Raw genomic sequence first — 14983 nt, forward strand, 5'->3', positions numbered from 1 at the left:
GGGGGGGGAAGATAACTGTGTCTCTATCTCTGAGACAATCTTTCTATCAGGATGCACACCGGTGTATTTCCATGCACAAACACACCCCCACACTCACACACACACAGTCCCCAGATATCATCAAACCCTGCTCTCTCGCCTTGTGAAAAACAATCGACATGATAAAGAAGTCCAGCAGGAAGCTCTCGGAGGCGTGCGGACAGTCAAAGTGGAAAAAAACGAGTGTGAAGAGCAGCGTGAGGAACTGGAAGCTGGGGTCGCAGAAGGATGAGCGCAGGAGTTTCAGTCCAGCGACTGTCGTCAGGAGAACGTCACAGCTGGAGGCGGCACAAACAAGAGTTTAGACGACAGATTCAACGGATGCTTCACTACATGCTCTGTGTTTGTGGCTGTGTGTAGGTCACTCACTGGATTCCCAGCTTCTTGCGGTGACTGAGGGCGAAGCCGTCATTAGTGAGCGCGCTCAGAATGATGGCGGGGTACACCACGTACTTCTCAAAGCACAGGAGCCCCACGTACAGTCGCTCAAACCACATCAGGACAGCGTCCTCTGCAACACAAACAGATCAGATTGAAAGCTTGAAATCTTGATGACAAGATGGCCATTTTGAAAAGGAAAGCCTCATCCTGCGAGGAGGTTATGGTTTTAGTCGTTTAAGTTTGTCTGTCTGTCTCAGTTAACATACTAATATACAGTTTATGGTGCAACAGCAACATGATAAATCAATAGCCAAATCCAGATGCAATTTCTAAACATTTTCTATTATCCACATAATACATTTAGAGTACTGTATGGTCTCGGTGTTTGTGTGTGTCCCCTGATTGTTTCCTAGTTGATCCAGGGGGTTTACATACCTAAATATTAGCAACAACAGTAGGCAGTGTTGTGCATGAATGTACTAAAAGAGCATGTTCATAAAACAAGCTCATACTTGTGGTGTACAGTGACCTGAACGCATCAGCTAGCAACCAACAGACTAGAAAGTGAGTGTCGTTCACTCTTGCAACAGTTGACAAAGCTTGTATTCCAGCACCTGAGGATTTACAGCACCGGCGTGCCAACACAACAGACAACACGGTGTTGTATCACAGTCTGTTGGCTGTGCTAATGGCACTTCAGATAACACAGCCAGCGGCACCGCTGCAGCCAGATTCTTACGGATATTTGAAGGACTTTAATGTGGAGTTGATCCGATAAAGATACCAGTATCAGAAACACCTCCAGTACTGCTTGAAATACTGGACTGGTAGGTGTGTAAGTCTATGCACCGTTTCGATACTATGTCATTTATTAATAAATGTAAACCTTAAAGTAGTTTCACACCCAAATAAAACAGCAGTTTAACCAAGATCAGTTCTTCTACGCTGCTCTGAAACAGTAGCCTACACGGAAAATTGCTGCCACTGGCAACTACTGTCTTAGAGCAGCAAAGAATTAATTTTTGATAAATAGTGCAACGTTAGCCAACAGCAAAATATTAGCAATATTTTACACTGGAAAGTCCTACCAATTTAGGGTTTAACCACAGCCAAGCCATACAACAATGACAGCTGTTTCACATCCATACAGGGTTGGTAATAAACCGCTGTTCTTTCTTTTTTTTTGCACAATGGTATTGGATTGGTCCTCTGTATCTGCTGATACACAAGTTCAGGTCAGAATCGGTATCAGGAAGTAATAAATGGTATTGGAACATCTCTACTGTTATGAATAAATCAATAATCACGCAATTTTATGCCCGCCAAGTCTGGAAAAACAAGTCCGAACGTCAGCCACATCAGCAACGAATTTGAAATGACACATCAAGTTGAAGCATCTGACCACTCTTGGGAAATATATGCGAGTAAATGATGATCACAAGATTTTACTTTACTTTTACTACTCTTGTGAGGCGTGAATGTGCACAACACTGAGAGTAGGCGTGCTGACCTCTGGGTTCAAACTGGTGGTACTCCTTGGTCTTGAGGACCGGATGCGAGATCCACAACCACGGGTGATGCTTCCTCAGCTGTGGGATCAGGTAGTGGGTTACAAACCCCACCGTCCCCGCCAGGGCGTACAGCACGATGGTGACAAAGGGCTGGGTACATGTTGGCGTGTAATGACAGAAACATGATTAAATGAATAATTAGACAAACCACTTCTGTTAGAAGTGATCTAAATGTGACAAAGAGTAAAAGGCAGCAGGGTAGAAGGAGGAAACAATCAAGGATCTCACCTTGAGAGACAGAAACACAGTACTCGCAGTGATGGCGAAGGTCAGGATGTAAGCAACAGAGCAGACGACTACATCCGACAGCAGAATCTCCTTCTGCAGAGGAGGGAGAGCCGCAATCATTAATAATCCACACTGAATGAAACCGCATTTGTTCATCAGACTCATTTAGGTGTGAGATTATTTCTGTCTAATCGTTCTGAGCCTTCAATTTTTGTAGATCAAAGACGCAGCAGTTCGAGCAGACTTAAGAGCTCCACAAACCCCATTAATACTGTAAAAGGCGGCGGGAGCCTTGTTTTCTCTGATGCATAATTCCCTGTAATCACACGCAATGATCGACAGCAAACATTGTTTTATTATCTCGCCTGTGACGCCGGGTTTAAGACTGTCCGTCCTCTCACACACAGTATGTATGAATTTCACAGCTCAGGTACACGGTGTTAATGAGTATTGATTTTCTGGTGATGATTACTCTCAGCTAAATATGGCTCTGGGCTGCAGCCATTCAAAACAATAACAACTGCTCAATTAAAGCTCAGAGGAGCAAAATTCAGACTGAAAAGTGTGTTTATGCATTAACAGCAACATCTCAACATCTTCCACCAACAGAATCACTGATAAAACACAACTACAGTACATCAGTTTATCTCCACATGATCATCTTCACTTACCATAGAGTTCTGCAGTTTCTCTGGCAGTGGATCTTTACTGTCCATGTCCTCCTCCTCCTCTTCCTCACTCTCCACCAAAGCGGGCATTATCTTGGACTTTACCAGAGATCTGTAAATAAGATTCAGTGTCTGAGAGAGAGTCTTATTGGTTGAATAACTGAGATTATTTTGTGTGAAGACCCTGAAGACCACATAAGAGCCGCATATGGCTCCAGAGCCGCAGGTTGCCTACTCTGGCGCAGTAGAAATAGTGGCGATCAAGAGGAACGAGCGTCCCTGGGAATGGTTTTGGGCTTACATTAAAATGGAAGATTGGTCTAAATAGATACTAGCCTCCTATTTAAATGTGTGATCTTGTTGTATGACTCAGTAAGATGTTTTTTATGTACTGGAGTCTGTCTCCATAATATAAAAAATGTGCCATATGCTCAAGAGCTCTGTAAACAACAATATACTGTATATATGCCACGTACCAAGCTTTTCAAAAACTAATAAAAACCAATATAGAATAAAAAAAACATCTACAATAACTTCCTCTATAAATTCAGTTCTCTTTTTCCCACCTCTCTAATCCTTAATTTAAACATTATTACTTAGTATTAAGTGCATCCAGACTCAGTGTGTGCATGCAAACACACACACACACCGATACTCACAGTAGTACAGACGGGTCGCTGCTCTGTCGGCTGAGGTGGTAGGAGAAAACCACCAGAAGGCCACAGAAACCAGAGAACAGAGCCGGGGTGTGCTGCTCATCCCACGGCTCCTGTAGCCACACACACACACACACACACACACATACACACACACACACACACACACACCGGTGAATCATAACGCTGTGTACTTTTAAGAGATAGATCTTCACACTTAAAAAGCTTCTCCTCTACAGCTGCAATCTTGGAGTCACTTTTGAAGGATGACTGGCAACACTTTGTATTTTGTGTAAACTGCCCGGCTACATGATATTTATAACTGAACTCCCCGTCTTCTTTTACTCCTATAACTCAGACTCTGGGGGAAAAAGGAGGAGAGGAAAAGAGAAAAGGCTATTTTCACATCTCCTACTGTACCTATGCTGTGTTGTTTTTTTTACATCCAGTTAATTTGTACCTTGAGAGCGCCGAAGCAGAAACCGTAGAGCAGAGACAGAGCGATCAGACTGCGAAGGATGCTGTAGACTGCAGAGATGAGGCTCGTAGCAGCTGAGACACACAAATTAGAGGATGAAAATATATGCAGTAGTACTAAAGAATGAGAAACAAAGCCGAGCGTGTGCTGTAGTCTACGTTTTATGGTTTTTAATTCACTAAGAAGATTCACCTTTACTCAACGCCTCAAAAACGTGCCCTATTTTAATCAGCTTTTTACTATCAGTTATGGTTTCAGATGTAAACACACACTTTTCTGCCAAAGTAATAACAGTGTTTGAACATTACACACGACAGATTTCTCTATTTATTTTTTCCCCTGAGCTCATCTCACTGGAGAAAGGCGGTGTCACATTGCAACATCTCAGTGGGTCTGATCGACCCACACAATCCTGATAAACATCTGAGGTGAGTTTTTGAATGTTAAACTCCTAATAAATAATAGCTAACGATTAAACAGCTGAATAACAGAAAAATACTTAGATTTAAAGCCAAGATTTCAGAGGCTTTAAACACTGAATATGTATTATAAAGATTACAGATCAGAGCCGCAAATTCAGATTAGCACACATCTCCGATTCATGAGCACAAGCAGTACTGAAATCCAACAATTACAAACAGTTTCACGAACCTGTTCCTCCAAAAAAGTGCATGTCGATCTGCTCCAGCAGGTAGATGGTGAAGGTGTTGATCTGAGGGAAAAGGCCCACCAGGAAGGTGATTGGGAAACAGTAGGTAAAACCTGTGTCATGTATCAAACAAAAGACATTTATTAGCATCCGCAGAGGACAAATTATTGTTTCGAACAGTAAATAAACTGGGAAATACTTCTGGTACATGTATCCGTACCCACTAGCAGGTCCCGTAAGAAGCACAGCACGTCGTGGCAGACGATGGTGACTCCGTACAGGGTGGAGACGGGCAGGTCTTTCCTCCTCAGCAACTGCTCCAGCAGCCAGATCAGAGCACAGAAGATGCAGAAATAGGCCGCTCGGCTGTAGGCCACCAGCTGGTTGTGACCCTTGGGACACACACATGAACACACACACAGGATTAGCGCATTATTAACTGCTTGGAACTGCGAGATCATCACACCAACATGTGTAGGAATCACAATTATTCACATGCATTTAATACAAAGTTGGGTCATATTAGGTTGAATATCTGTATTTATTGCACTTTGATGTGTTTTTACAGTAACATAACACAACAGAGAGCTCCAAAGTGGTCATATCCTCGCAAACATGCTGGCACACAGCGATAAAGAGGAACAGCAGTCACGAGTTGCCACCAGCCAACGGGTACGTAATGGATGTATGTGTGTAAGTTTCCTAAATAATGGTATCTGTCTTGCAACCTAATATAATTTTGTTCTAGAAGTTTCTTTGGTCTTTACTTTAATAATATTTCCTCTGAGATTCAGTCCAAAAGTAACATCACACTCACATGTGTTGGTGAAGCTGCGTCAGGTTGAACGCTCTGCAAAACAAAACCACAGACGCAAATATTCAATTACCATTATTAAATAAACATGAAAACAATTGAAAAGAGAAGAAGTGAGTGGGAGCGAATGGGAAGTGGCACGCCTGAGGTCAGTTTTACTTTAATCCACATTGCGTCACCATGGCACACATTTTGGGCTCACACATCATTCATTCCTCAATGCAAGTTGGTTTCAGTAGTGAAATGGTTTTCCTTGGACTCTCACTTTGGTGCAATGGGTCGGGTAAACTGCTCAAAGTCAGAATTAGATGACATGGATTGTAATTCAGGTACAGTTTAGGTATCATGCACCACCTTCCACAGAGATTCTCACCTTCAGTAAGGAATAATGGCAGCTGGCGATGACCAGGCAGAACTGGAAGACCCAGAAGTCTTTGAAGCAGCCGTGGTTGAGGAGCACAAAACCCAGGAAAGAAACCAGGAAGGCCATGAAGACTGCAACTAGATTCTCCAGAACTTCCTGGTTTCTGTACAAGAGCAGCACATACAAAGGCATACCTAGGTTACAGTATATCTTTGCTCATGAAAAGCATCATTCCCGCACATAACTGATAACACGCAGACTTCAGGGGATTGAATTACAGCTCAACTCATGATTAAACTGAAAAGAAATGACACCGACTGATTGAATGGGTAAAAAAACGACAGGAAAAATAACAAAACTGACCAAAAATCAAAGTGATATTGATGGAAGGGACTGTGCTGTAAGACATCCAAGTCAAACTGGTATTCTGGTGAGTAAAAAAAAATCTACAACAAAAATACCAATGCCTCTAAAATTTTGCATGTCATCTTGTGAATATCCAAGCTAAATAACATGTATGATGTTTGATGTCTAAACTTAGGACTTCCAGCTGTGTGGGCGCAACAGTAGAGAGAGTTTATGGGCAGGTTTGTTATGTATTACCTGTCCAAAAGGGCCAGCAGGGTGAGTCGGTCATATAAAATGTTAATCCACTTCCCAGGAAACAGCTGGAGTTTGTAATAAATCTTCCTGGTCGGTTTCTCCTGAGTGGACGTCTCTGACGACTCATCCAGAGAGTCCTCTTCCTGGCACACAAATAATTCATACCCACCCATGAATTTAACTGCAGTAATACATAAAAATAAATGCTTCCTATCTGCAGGATTTCCCAGGATCATTCAAAACACAGCCAGGATCATTAAAAGCAGACAGCACAACATATTTTTCACGATGTGCAACACACACACAGAGCGGTGCATTAATGATTTAACAGAGAGTCTGTGTTGTTTCAGCTTCAGCAACTGATCCAGGCGGCGTATGTCACCCCTGCTGCTCTGCATCCAGCAGTGATGAAGACTAATTCAGGGCCGATTATTTGGCTACGGTTTCAAACAGCAGCAGTGACTCGTATTTTTTTTCCCGTCCCACATTTTGTCAGAGAGACAACACTAATCCGATTTACCAGTTGGTTGATTATCATTTATGTGCCTCTGTCTCTGGGGACTTCGCCAATCAACTCTGTGATGTTAACAAGTAGAAATGCAAATAGAGAAAAAGAATCAGCATTTTAATCTCCTCGTTTAAAACCTGTTTTGTTTTTCGTGAATACCACTTTTTTTAAACTGTAGCTACTGACGATTAATCTGTAATTGATCTATTTATCGATTGTTTAATTGCCAATTGTTTAAAGCTGTTATTTATGAATCCTTTTTTTGATTTTCCGATTTGATTTGATATATTATTTGCTTTTGCAGACAAAAAAAGCACTTCTATCCAAACCTTTTGGCACTTTTTAAATGTCACAATGTTATGCAAACTAAACATTCTGTGGATGTTAACACAAACAGAACTTACAAACTAAATGATTTTATTAATTGCAACACTACTTCTGTTATTTACTCATCTGACTTTTCTACATAGGCCGTGCAGAGGGATTGCCCTGCTGAGCATAAATATGCCATTAGAACAAAAATGGCGACTACCCCATGGCTAGACATTTCAGTAAATTTCATAATGCTAATGATTCCCTATTACACATAGAAGACATTGAACACATTAAACCTTTGGTCAGGGGGTGACAGATGGACTGTCACTGGGTGCTTTAGTATCCTAATCTCAATTAGGATATTGGATATAGACTTAACATATTTTTTGTGATTTGTCATCACCACAAGCCTCGCCATTTTTCTCACAGCCTATGTGTTAAGACGTGTGTGTATATATTTAAATTTAAATTCATTTTTTCTGGGTATCTTATCTCATGTCACTCTGTGTTTTTTATTCACTTGTTATTCTTTCATTATTGTCTATTTGTTTCACCTGTCATGCCATTATGTGGGTCATGTGATGGCCTCTGATTGGTTCCTGCCACGATATAGGTGGGGGGGTGGGGTGGGGGGGGGGTATACCTGTGTTGTATGTTTTGAAAGCCCTGACGACGACCTGCAGTGGTCGAAACATGTTGGCACTTTTAATGATTTAGCCGCTACAATAAAGGCTTTTTAATACTTCCTTCCTTGTTTTATATATTTTTTCGGAGTGCCTGGATTGCCTTCGTGTCTATCCATATCATTTGATGGATTATTTATTCATTTGTTAATACTTCTATTAATTAACAATTAGTTATCAAGTTAAACGTACCCTGTGGAGTTTTTTGACTTGTAAACGAACAGTTTCCCTATTTCCCACCAAAACACATCATGTGTATCCTTTGGGCCTAACAAACACTTCTAATTATCTGCATCCTCATAAAGCATTTACAAAAAACAATTTTTGGAAGAATGTGAAACCTACAGTGTTTACATCCAAGTTTGCTTGCAAACAACCTTCTTGTTTACTCCCATCATTGGCACATAGCTACATTTCTAGACACGTTACCACCAACTATCACTTTTGGGAGGACTGGGTGTCACATGCATGGGGGTCCTTGTGTGTGTGTGCACAAAATACAAACACAACAGTGACTTGCTCTAATAAATATGGCTCCATAAAACCCACAACTTTGAGTTTGTCCTCTTTCTCTCCTCCATTTCCTCCCCTGCCCAAGTCTTTGGGCCTAGAGGTTTGAGGCAAGCTTTGCTGCTTTCGGGCTGAGGCTGCTGACTTGGAGGATCCACCATGAGAGGCTGAGCTGGGTCCAACCCTGTATCCCCCAGGTGGTCCTCCAACATTGCCAACACTTCTGTAGATATTTCCACCTCCATTATCTCCACCCATTTAAGGTTCCTTTAAATAACAGCTTTACAACCATTTGGAAGAGCCCCAACATCCATGCATTTGTCTAGTGTTATAAGCATGTCCTATCTTAGCAAATCAGGTTTGGTAGATCATTGGTATGCAGGAGGAAAAAGTAAAAGCACCTGGAATATCTCAGGGTGCGTCCTCCGTGGCCGAAGCCTGTGTGCAGGGATGATGCGTCGCTGGAAAGGGCAGTCAGCGTGACCGCCCACCAGCCCGTCCTGACACTCCGAATTGGAAGAAGTTGACAGCAGGTCACTGAAGACACACATAAAACAGGCTGATGTCAGTAAGTGGATTAAACCTGATTACACAGGCAGTGATGATGATTTAGGGAGGAGATGGAAAAAGGCAATGAGGTAAGATGAAGAAAAGCAAGTGGAAGCTGTGGGAGAGAACATGCAGAGGAAGAGATGGTGAAGAGTGGGAGGAAAAGATTTGACAGCCGTACCACATGTTGCCAGTGATGAGCTCGGCTCCCAGCGGCAGGTTAAGAGCTCTCTCTGCATACAGCTTGCGAGGCCTGTCTCCTGGTGAGACAAACACACCCAAAAAAAACTTGTCAGACTACTTTTCTTTGGATGAGCAATGTGCAAAAACTGATATCCAGCGGATGAGCAGCTAAATCTATTATGTGGGATTTTTGTTTTTAGCACTACAGACAGGCATCCGAGGCTGATAACAGAAAAGCTGAGCGTCTTGGAGCCATTCCAGAAAAATGTCATTTAATCTACCAGCTTTTTGAGCAAAGTGAAGCCATCAGCTGCTGGCAGAGCCTTACACACATACTGAGTGTTTGCTCAAAAGATCAAAATATTATCAGACCGTCCCAGCACAAATAGACTCCTCAAAGTGATCAGGGACGTGGTGCATGTGACTCATCCCAGTTTGTCTCCAGCATGAAAAACATTTTAACTGTTAATTATTCCTGAGTAGCTGCTTACTGTGTACAGTGTGGAAGGTGTACGCTTCTTCTTTGTTGGTCGCCTCTGGTCTGCAGATGACCTGCAGCATGGAGCTCTCCGACTGAGAGGTTTGTGAGGGCAGGGAGTCGTAGTCTGGATCTTTCTCTCTGTCCGTCTGTGGACTGCAAACAGGAAATACAATCACCTGGAGGTCCTGGATGGATGAGAGAACTCAGCTGCGTGCAGATTTTTTATTGAAGCATGTGTAGGCATGTGTACCTGTCAGGAGAGACTATCGGGATCTGTGTGGGAGGTATAGCCTGTAGTTTGTCGGTAGGTAGACTGGTGGGTGGTTTAGGTCTCTCTGGTTTGTTGTCCGTGTTGGTCTCTGTTATCGTCTCATCTTGTCTGGAGGCTGCACTCAGACTCTCTGCAAACAGATCAAATTGAAATGTGTATTTTTTTTGTCTAATGTAACTGAAACAGAAATTTGTTTTTATAAAAGTAAATGTAAAACCCTGATCCGTGTTTCTTTACCTTTAAAATGATACCCATTTCCTGTTTTTAAAGCTGCACTTATGTTTTTGCAACAAAGGAGGGAGTAGCTCAAAGTGATGAACACACAGAGAATTATCACCCAACTCCTGCAGCTCCCCACAGGTTTAGCCTTTTTTAGCTTCTTTCAGCTAATTGTTTTGGTAAGCAATGACTGTATAATAAAGATAGACGACATGACAGCTCCTCAGAAGTAAAGCCAAAGCATCTCCATCGCCCCCTTGTGCCTGGCTGCAGGTCATAAACCCTGCCCCCTTCACGTTAGTGGATGGGACATGGGTCAAACTAAGGCGGAATTTATATTTCCGCGTTGAATAGACACCTTAGCCACAGCGTAGGCTCTGCATTGATGTAGAACCTGACGTGCACCTCCCCAGAAATGTTATGGCGACACAGACCTCCTGTCTATTTTTGTAAGCTGAAACCATTTCCCTCAGTGGAAACAAAGCTTTTATTTACTTTTATTTCACAGATAAGAAACCATAAATTGTGAAGACAATAAAGCCTCCACAAAATAGCATTTTAAATCTTGTGTGTGATTTATCCTGGCTTCATATGAGGAGAGGAAGGCTTATATGAAGGCTAATTTATACAATGTAAAATGCCATAGGCTTGTGCTAATAACGTTAGCATGTTATATTTGTCTGGAAAACGTGTTTAGTGTAAGACAGTTGTTTTCTCATTGAACCTTGTGACTTATAATGGAGCCCAATTTTATAGCATTACCTTGGTTAAATGTTGCTGTTGTCCCTGGCTTCATATGAGAAGATGAATCTCTCCTAGTTGCTAGGCTAATTTATACAGTGTAAAACGCCAAAGGCTTGTGCTAATAACATTAGCATGTTATATTTGTTTGCAAAACATGTTTAGTGTAAGACAGTTGTTTTGTCAGTGAAACTTGTGAGTTGTAATGAAGCCGAATTTTATAACGTTACCTTTGTTAAATGTTGCTGTTGTCCCTGGTTTTATATGAGAAGATAAAATCTCGGCTAGCCGCTAGGCTAATTTATATAATGTAAAATGCCATAGGCTTGTGCTAATAACATTAGCATGTTGTATTTGTGGGGAAAATGTGTCCAGATAAAGACAAGTGTTTGTCTGTGAACGCTGCGAGTTATAGTGAAGCTGATTTGTGTACTTGTATTTGAAATTGCCTCTATTAAGGCATGTTTAATGTGTGTTTAATGTGTAGTTGTGTGTTTTGGGTGTGTTTTAAATCTACTAAACTTTACAGCACTTCAGACAAACCTCTGTTGCCGACTAGTGGTTTGGAGGTGTAACTGCAGAGTGACACAGACACCACGTACAAGTATAAATGCTCACAATGGCGTAGACAACGTGCGTGGGCTCTGCTCCACTTGCCAATCACTACTACACAGACTCTTCACCAAGATGGCAGCACCCATATCCAGGACATTTTGGCTTCATTTTTGTACAGTTGGAGGAAGTGGATAGTGATCGTCGTCCACCTGTACAGTCAATGGTTTTAAGGCCTGAAAGTTTATTGTTTTGGTTCAGTCTCACCTCTCATGCCAGCAGTTAGCTGTTTTTGTAAAGAAAATACTATGTATGCTACCTGCCCCGCACCAGACCAGACAAAGTTAGCATCAAGTTGGTGAAAATAGTGGATCAATTATCAGCTTAAGAGGTAGATGGAATTAATGGAGACCAAAAACTGAGCTAAAAGGAGAATGAAAATTGGCTTATACTCATCAAGTGACCAGAAACATGATTCTAAATCAATGCTCATGCCGCTAAGTGTCTGCTGGGTGCGCAAATTGGCAACTGTTTACTTACATTCTTACCCTATTATCGTAATAAGGCAATGCTGAGTTTACAGCTTGTTAAACACACCCCTGAGAAAAATGCAATTAGCGCAGATTTAACCAGAGGAATCACCATTTCAGCAATATCAAAAGTCTACACGCCTTCTAGCTGCCACCACAAGCTGTGCTGCTCCATTTATCCCAAGTGGTTTCACACCAGCTGAGCAACTCAGTGACCTCCTACCCAGCATCAGCATCCTTAGAGCCCAGCAGGGCTAAAATTACTTGCATAATTTGAACCTAACAGAATATGTTGTTCAAATTAACACATTATAATAACATATCTACATTAGTGTAGTGTTACTGTGGAGCTTGAACTGTGTATAACTGATGGGACAATGCATCAAGAGCAACAGAGGGAATTTATTGCAGCCAGTGAAACGATGCTGACCTCGCACTCACACATGCACTTATGTATACACATCTACATTAACTCTGACCCTATAACACATGTAGATGAAGAAGGTGGAAGTAAAGGAACAAACCCTCTTGCTGAGCTTCACCTCCTTCCGCAGCTCCCACCTCCTCTTTGCATTCTTGCCTCTCGTCTTCCTGCGTGCTGCTGGCACCTCCCCCTCTGGCACTCAGGGACCCCAACAAGGAAACAAACTCCAGGAAGTTGGATTCGTTGGGAATCTGTCCCTCCTTCGCTTCCAGATCTGACTTGGAACTGGTCATGGTGGTCTGATGAAGAGACAAATGTTTGTATGAATGGACAGATGGACGGAGATAACTAGAAATAGCGACAGAGCTGAACTGCCAACATACTGTGTTATGTGAGCGGTCTGAAAGCAGCACAGCGTCTTTCCCACTGTCCATGCTCAGTCCGCGGATGTGAGTCCTTCCCCCGGGCCCATAGCGACCCAAAGCTGGCGGCAGACGCAGGAAACCTTGTGAATCCACATTAGTGTCCAGAGGATCTGTGTCATCGGGGTGGGAGTGGACATCAATACCTGATGAGCTGTTATCATTCGTCAGCTGCGGGCTCGGCGTGCTGTCGTCAGTCGTCTGCACACCAAGAAGTTCCTGGTCTGGATCTGGACACTCCAGCGTGGTGGACTCAGAGGTGGTTGTTTCTCTACACAGGTGAAACTCTTCACTTTGGCTTGCTGTAGGTTGATGTTTCGGGGTGGGTTCATCCTCTGAGCCAGCTTCTTCTTCTCCTCCTTCCACCCCCTGCTTCTCCTCCTCAGGGGAGTCGAAGGTGATGACAGGGATCTTGATGTGACACTCCCCTGCTTCCTTCTGAGCCTTGTAGGACATAAACAGACATGTCACACATGGATGTTGTATTCTCAGAATGTAACAACACCTCAGACATAAAACTGTTCAAACTGTTTTACTACAGGAAGGTTAGGGTTATATACAGCCAAAATAAAAGCTGTGTTATCAGTCAACATTTGCTGTCACATGATTTTACATTTAATAAAAATAAATCTAGCATGAAGCTGCATAGGTTTTAGAGGTAAGGTCAGGGGTATGATTAAAAGATATGCAGTGTAATTATCACATTACATGGCCCGCTGGAGGGGTCATTAATTACACTCATGATGTGATGTCAGACAATGTTCAAACCCACAGAAATGTATTTCAAATTGTAGCTGAGATCCCAAAGTTTCCAAAAATACCAAATATGTCTGCACATATTTTGCATTAATGTGTATAAAACTAAAAAGAAAGACATCTAGAGCATTTACATTTTATAGCATGATACAGCCATAAAAAAACTGAGTCTTGGGTTTGAGTATTTGACTTGTTGTAAACATCCTATAGTTTTAAAAGAGAGCTGGGACAGGCTGATACAGAACACAGAAGTGTGTGATGCATAGACTGTATAAGGTCAACAGCTTTAAAGGGGAAATAAATTGAAGAAACTGGATGTTAAAGTTACAGTTCACCCCAAATCAAAAATCTTTTTCGTCTTACCTGTATTACTTTTTATCAGTCTAGATTGTTTTGGGGTGAGATGCAGAGTGTTGGAGATATCGGCCATAGAGATGTCTGCCATTTTTTGAATATAATGGAACTAGATGGCACCGATCTTGTGGTGCTCAAAGCACCAAAAAAATACAAAAAACTCAACAGCAATGTCTCGTTATCAGAAATCATGACCTGGTTACTCAAGATAATCCAGTTTTGTGCTGGAACTATTTTCTTTCTACCAAACTACATCCACCAACTGTATCGCTACGTGGAAGGAAGCGTGCATCTACTCATATGCTGTGTCTCAAATCGCGTACTTCTGTACTTACACTTAATATTTTGAGTGCATAAGTGCGTTCACACTGAGAAGTATGGGAAATGCAGTGCACTATGAGTACCTGGATGGTGCACTCAAAACGGTCAAGAAGTTGAGTGTGGAACTATGGACACTTCTCGCCCTCAATGGTCGCCATCTTGGCTACGTAGCGGAAGGGGAGGGACCACTTTCCAAACTGGAAATAGTGGCCGAGGACTGTGCGACCGTGAACGTCACTGCATTGTACAAATACATGTGTTTTTTGCACTAAGCACCACTATACTGTTGTCGGGTATAAGCCAGCAGTATGTTTATTGGGTTAATTTAGCAGTCTGTAATGATTTGGTACCATGAACGATAACGCGAATGCTAATGCTAGTTTGCTAACTAGCTAATTTGCGGCCGTCATTTCCAGTGAGTGCACAACGGCCGTGTTTGGTTTCAGACAACACTACCCTGTCGAAATTCGTGCACTACAACAATGAGTACATAGTGCACATAGTATACTACATGGAAGTGTACTGACTGAAGTATGTGATTTGAGACACACCAATAGATAAGACATTCCTGCTTATGACAGCTTTACTGTCACAAGTGACAACATTAATGGCGTCCGTGGTGCTAGGTGGTTTAAGAGCAGGGAGGAGATGGAAAAGGGGCTCTGAGCATCATCAAATCTCCTTCACACCCTCTCCACAGGCACTTGAACTGC

General features: G+C 42.3%; 1 protein-coding gene across 4 annotated transcripts in view; it reads right to left on the reverse strand.

Moving 5' to 3' along the window:
- Nucleotides 1-14983, reverse strand: part of pcnx2 (pecanex 2) — a 40730-nt gene that overhangs the window by 18269 nt on the left and 7478 nt on the right. For all 4 annotated transcript variants that reach the window (XM_050071989.1, XM_050071988.1, XM_050071986.1 and 1 more), the window contains exons 7-24: nt 12801-13283; nt 12518-12716; nt 9931-10081; nt 9691-9833; nt 9198-9276; nt 8869-9004; nt 6452-6594; nt 5858-6011; nt 5488-5520; nt 4891-5062; nt 4673-4783; nt 4004-4095; nt 3547-3656; nt 2891-2999; nt 2220-2312; nt 1931-2081; nt 409-550; nt 140-317 (exon numbers count right to left, since the gene is read on the reverse strand). In XM_050071989.1, the coding sequence (XP_049927946.1) occupies nt 140-317; nt 409-550; nt 1931-2081; nt 2220-2312; nt 2891-2999; nt 3547-3656; nt 4004-4095; nt 4673-4783; nt 4891-5062; nt 5488-5520; nt 5858-6011; nt 6452-6594; nt 8869-9004; nt 9198-9276; nt 9691-9833; nt 9931-10081; nt 12518-12716; nt 12801-13283 (2679 nt within the window). The remainder of the gene's footprint in view (nt 1-139; nt 318-408; nt 551-1930; nt 2082-2219; nt 2313-2890; nt 3000-3546; nt 3657-4003; nt 4096-4672; nt 4784-4890; nt 5063-5487; nt 5521-5857; nt 6012-6451; nt 6595-8868; nt 9005-9197; nt 9277-9690; nt 9834-9930; nt 10082-12517; nt 12717-12800; nt 13284-14983) is intronic.

This window comes from Epinephelus moara, chromosome 19 (assembly GCF_006386435.1).
Source record: "Epinephelus moara isolate mb chromosome 19, YSFRI_EMoa_1.0, whole genome shotgun sequence".
NCBI lineage: Eukaryota > Metazoa > Chordata > Actinopteri > Perciformes > Serranidae > Epinephelus > Epinephelus moara.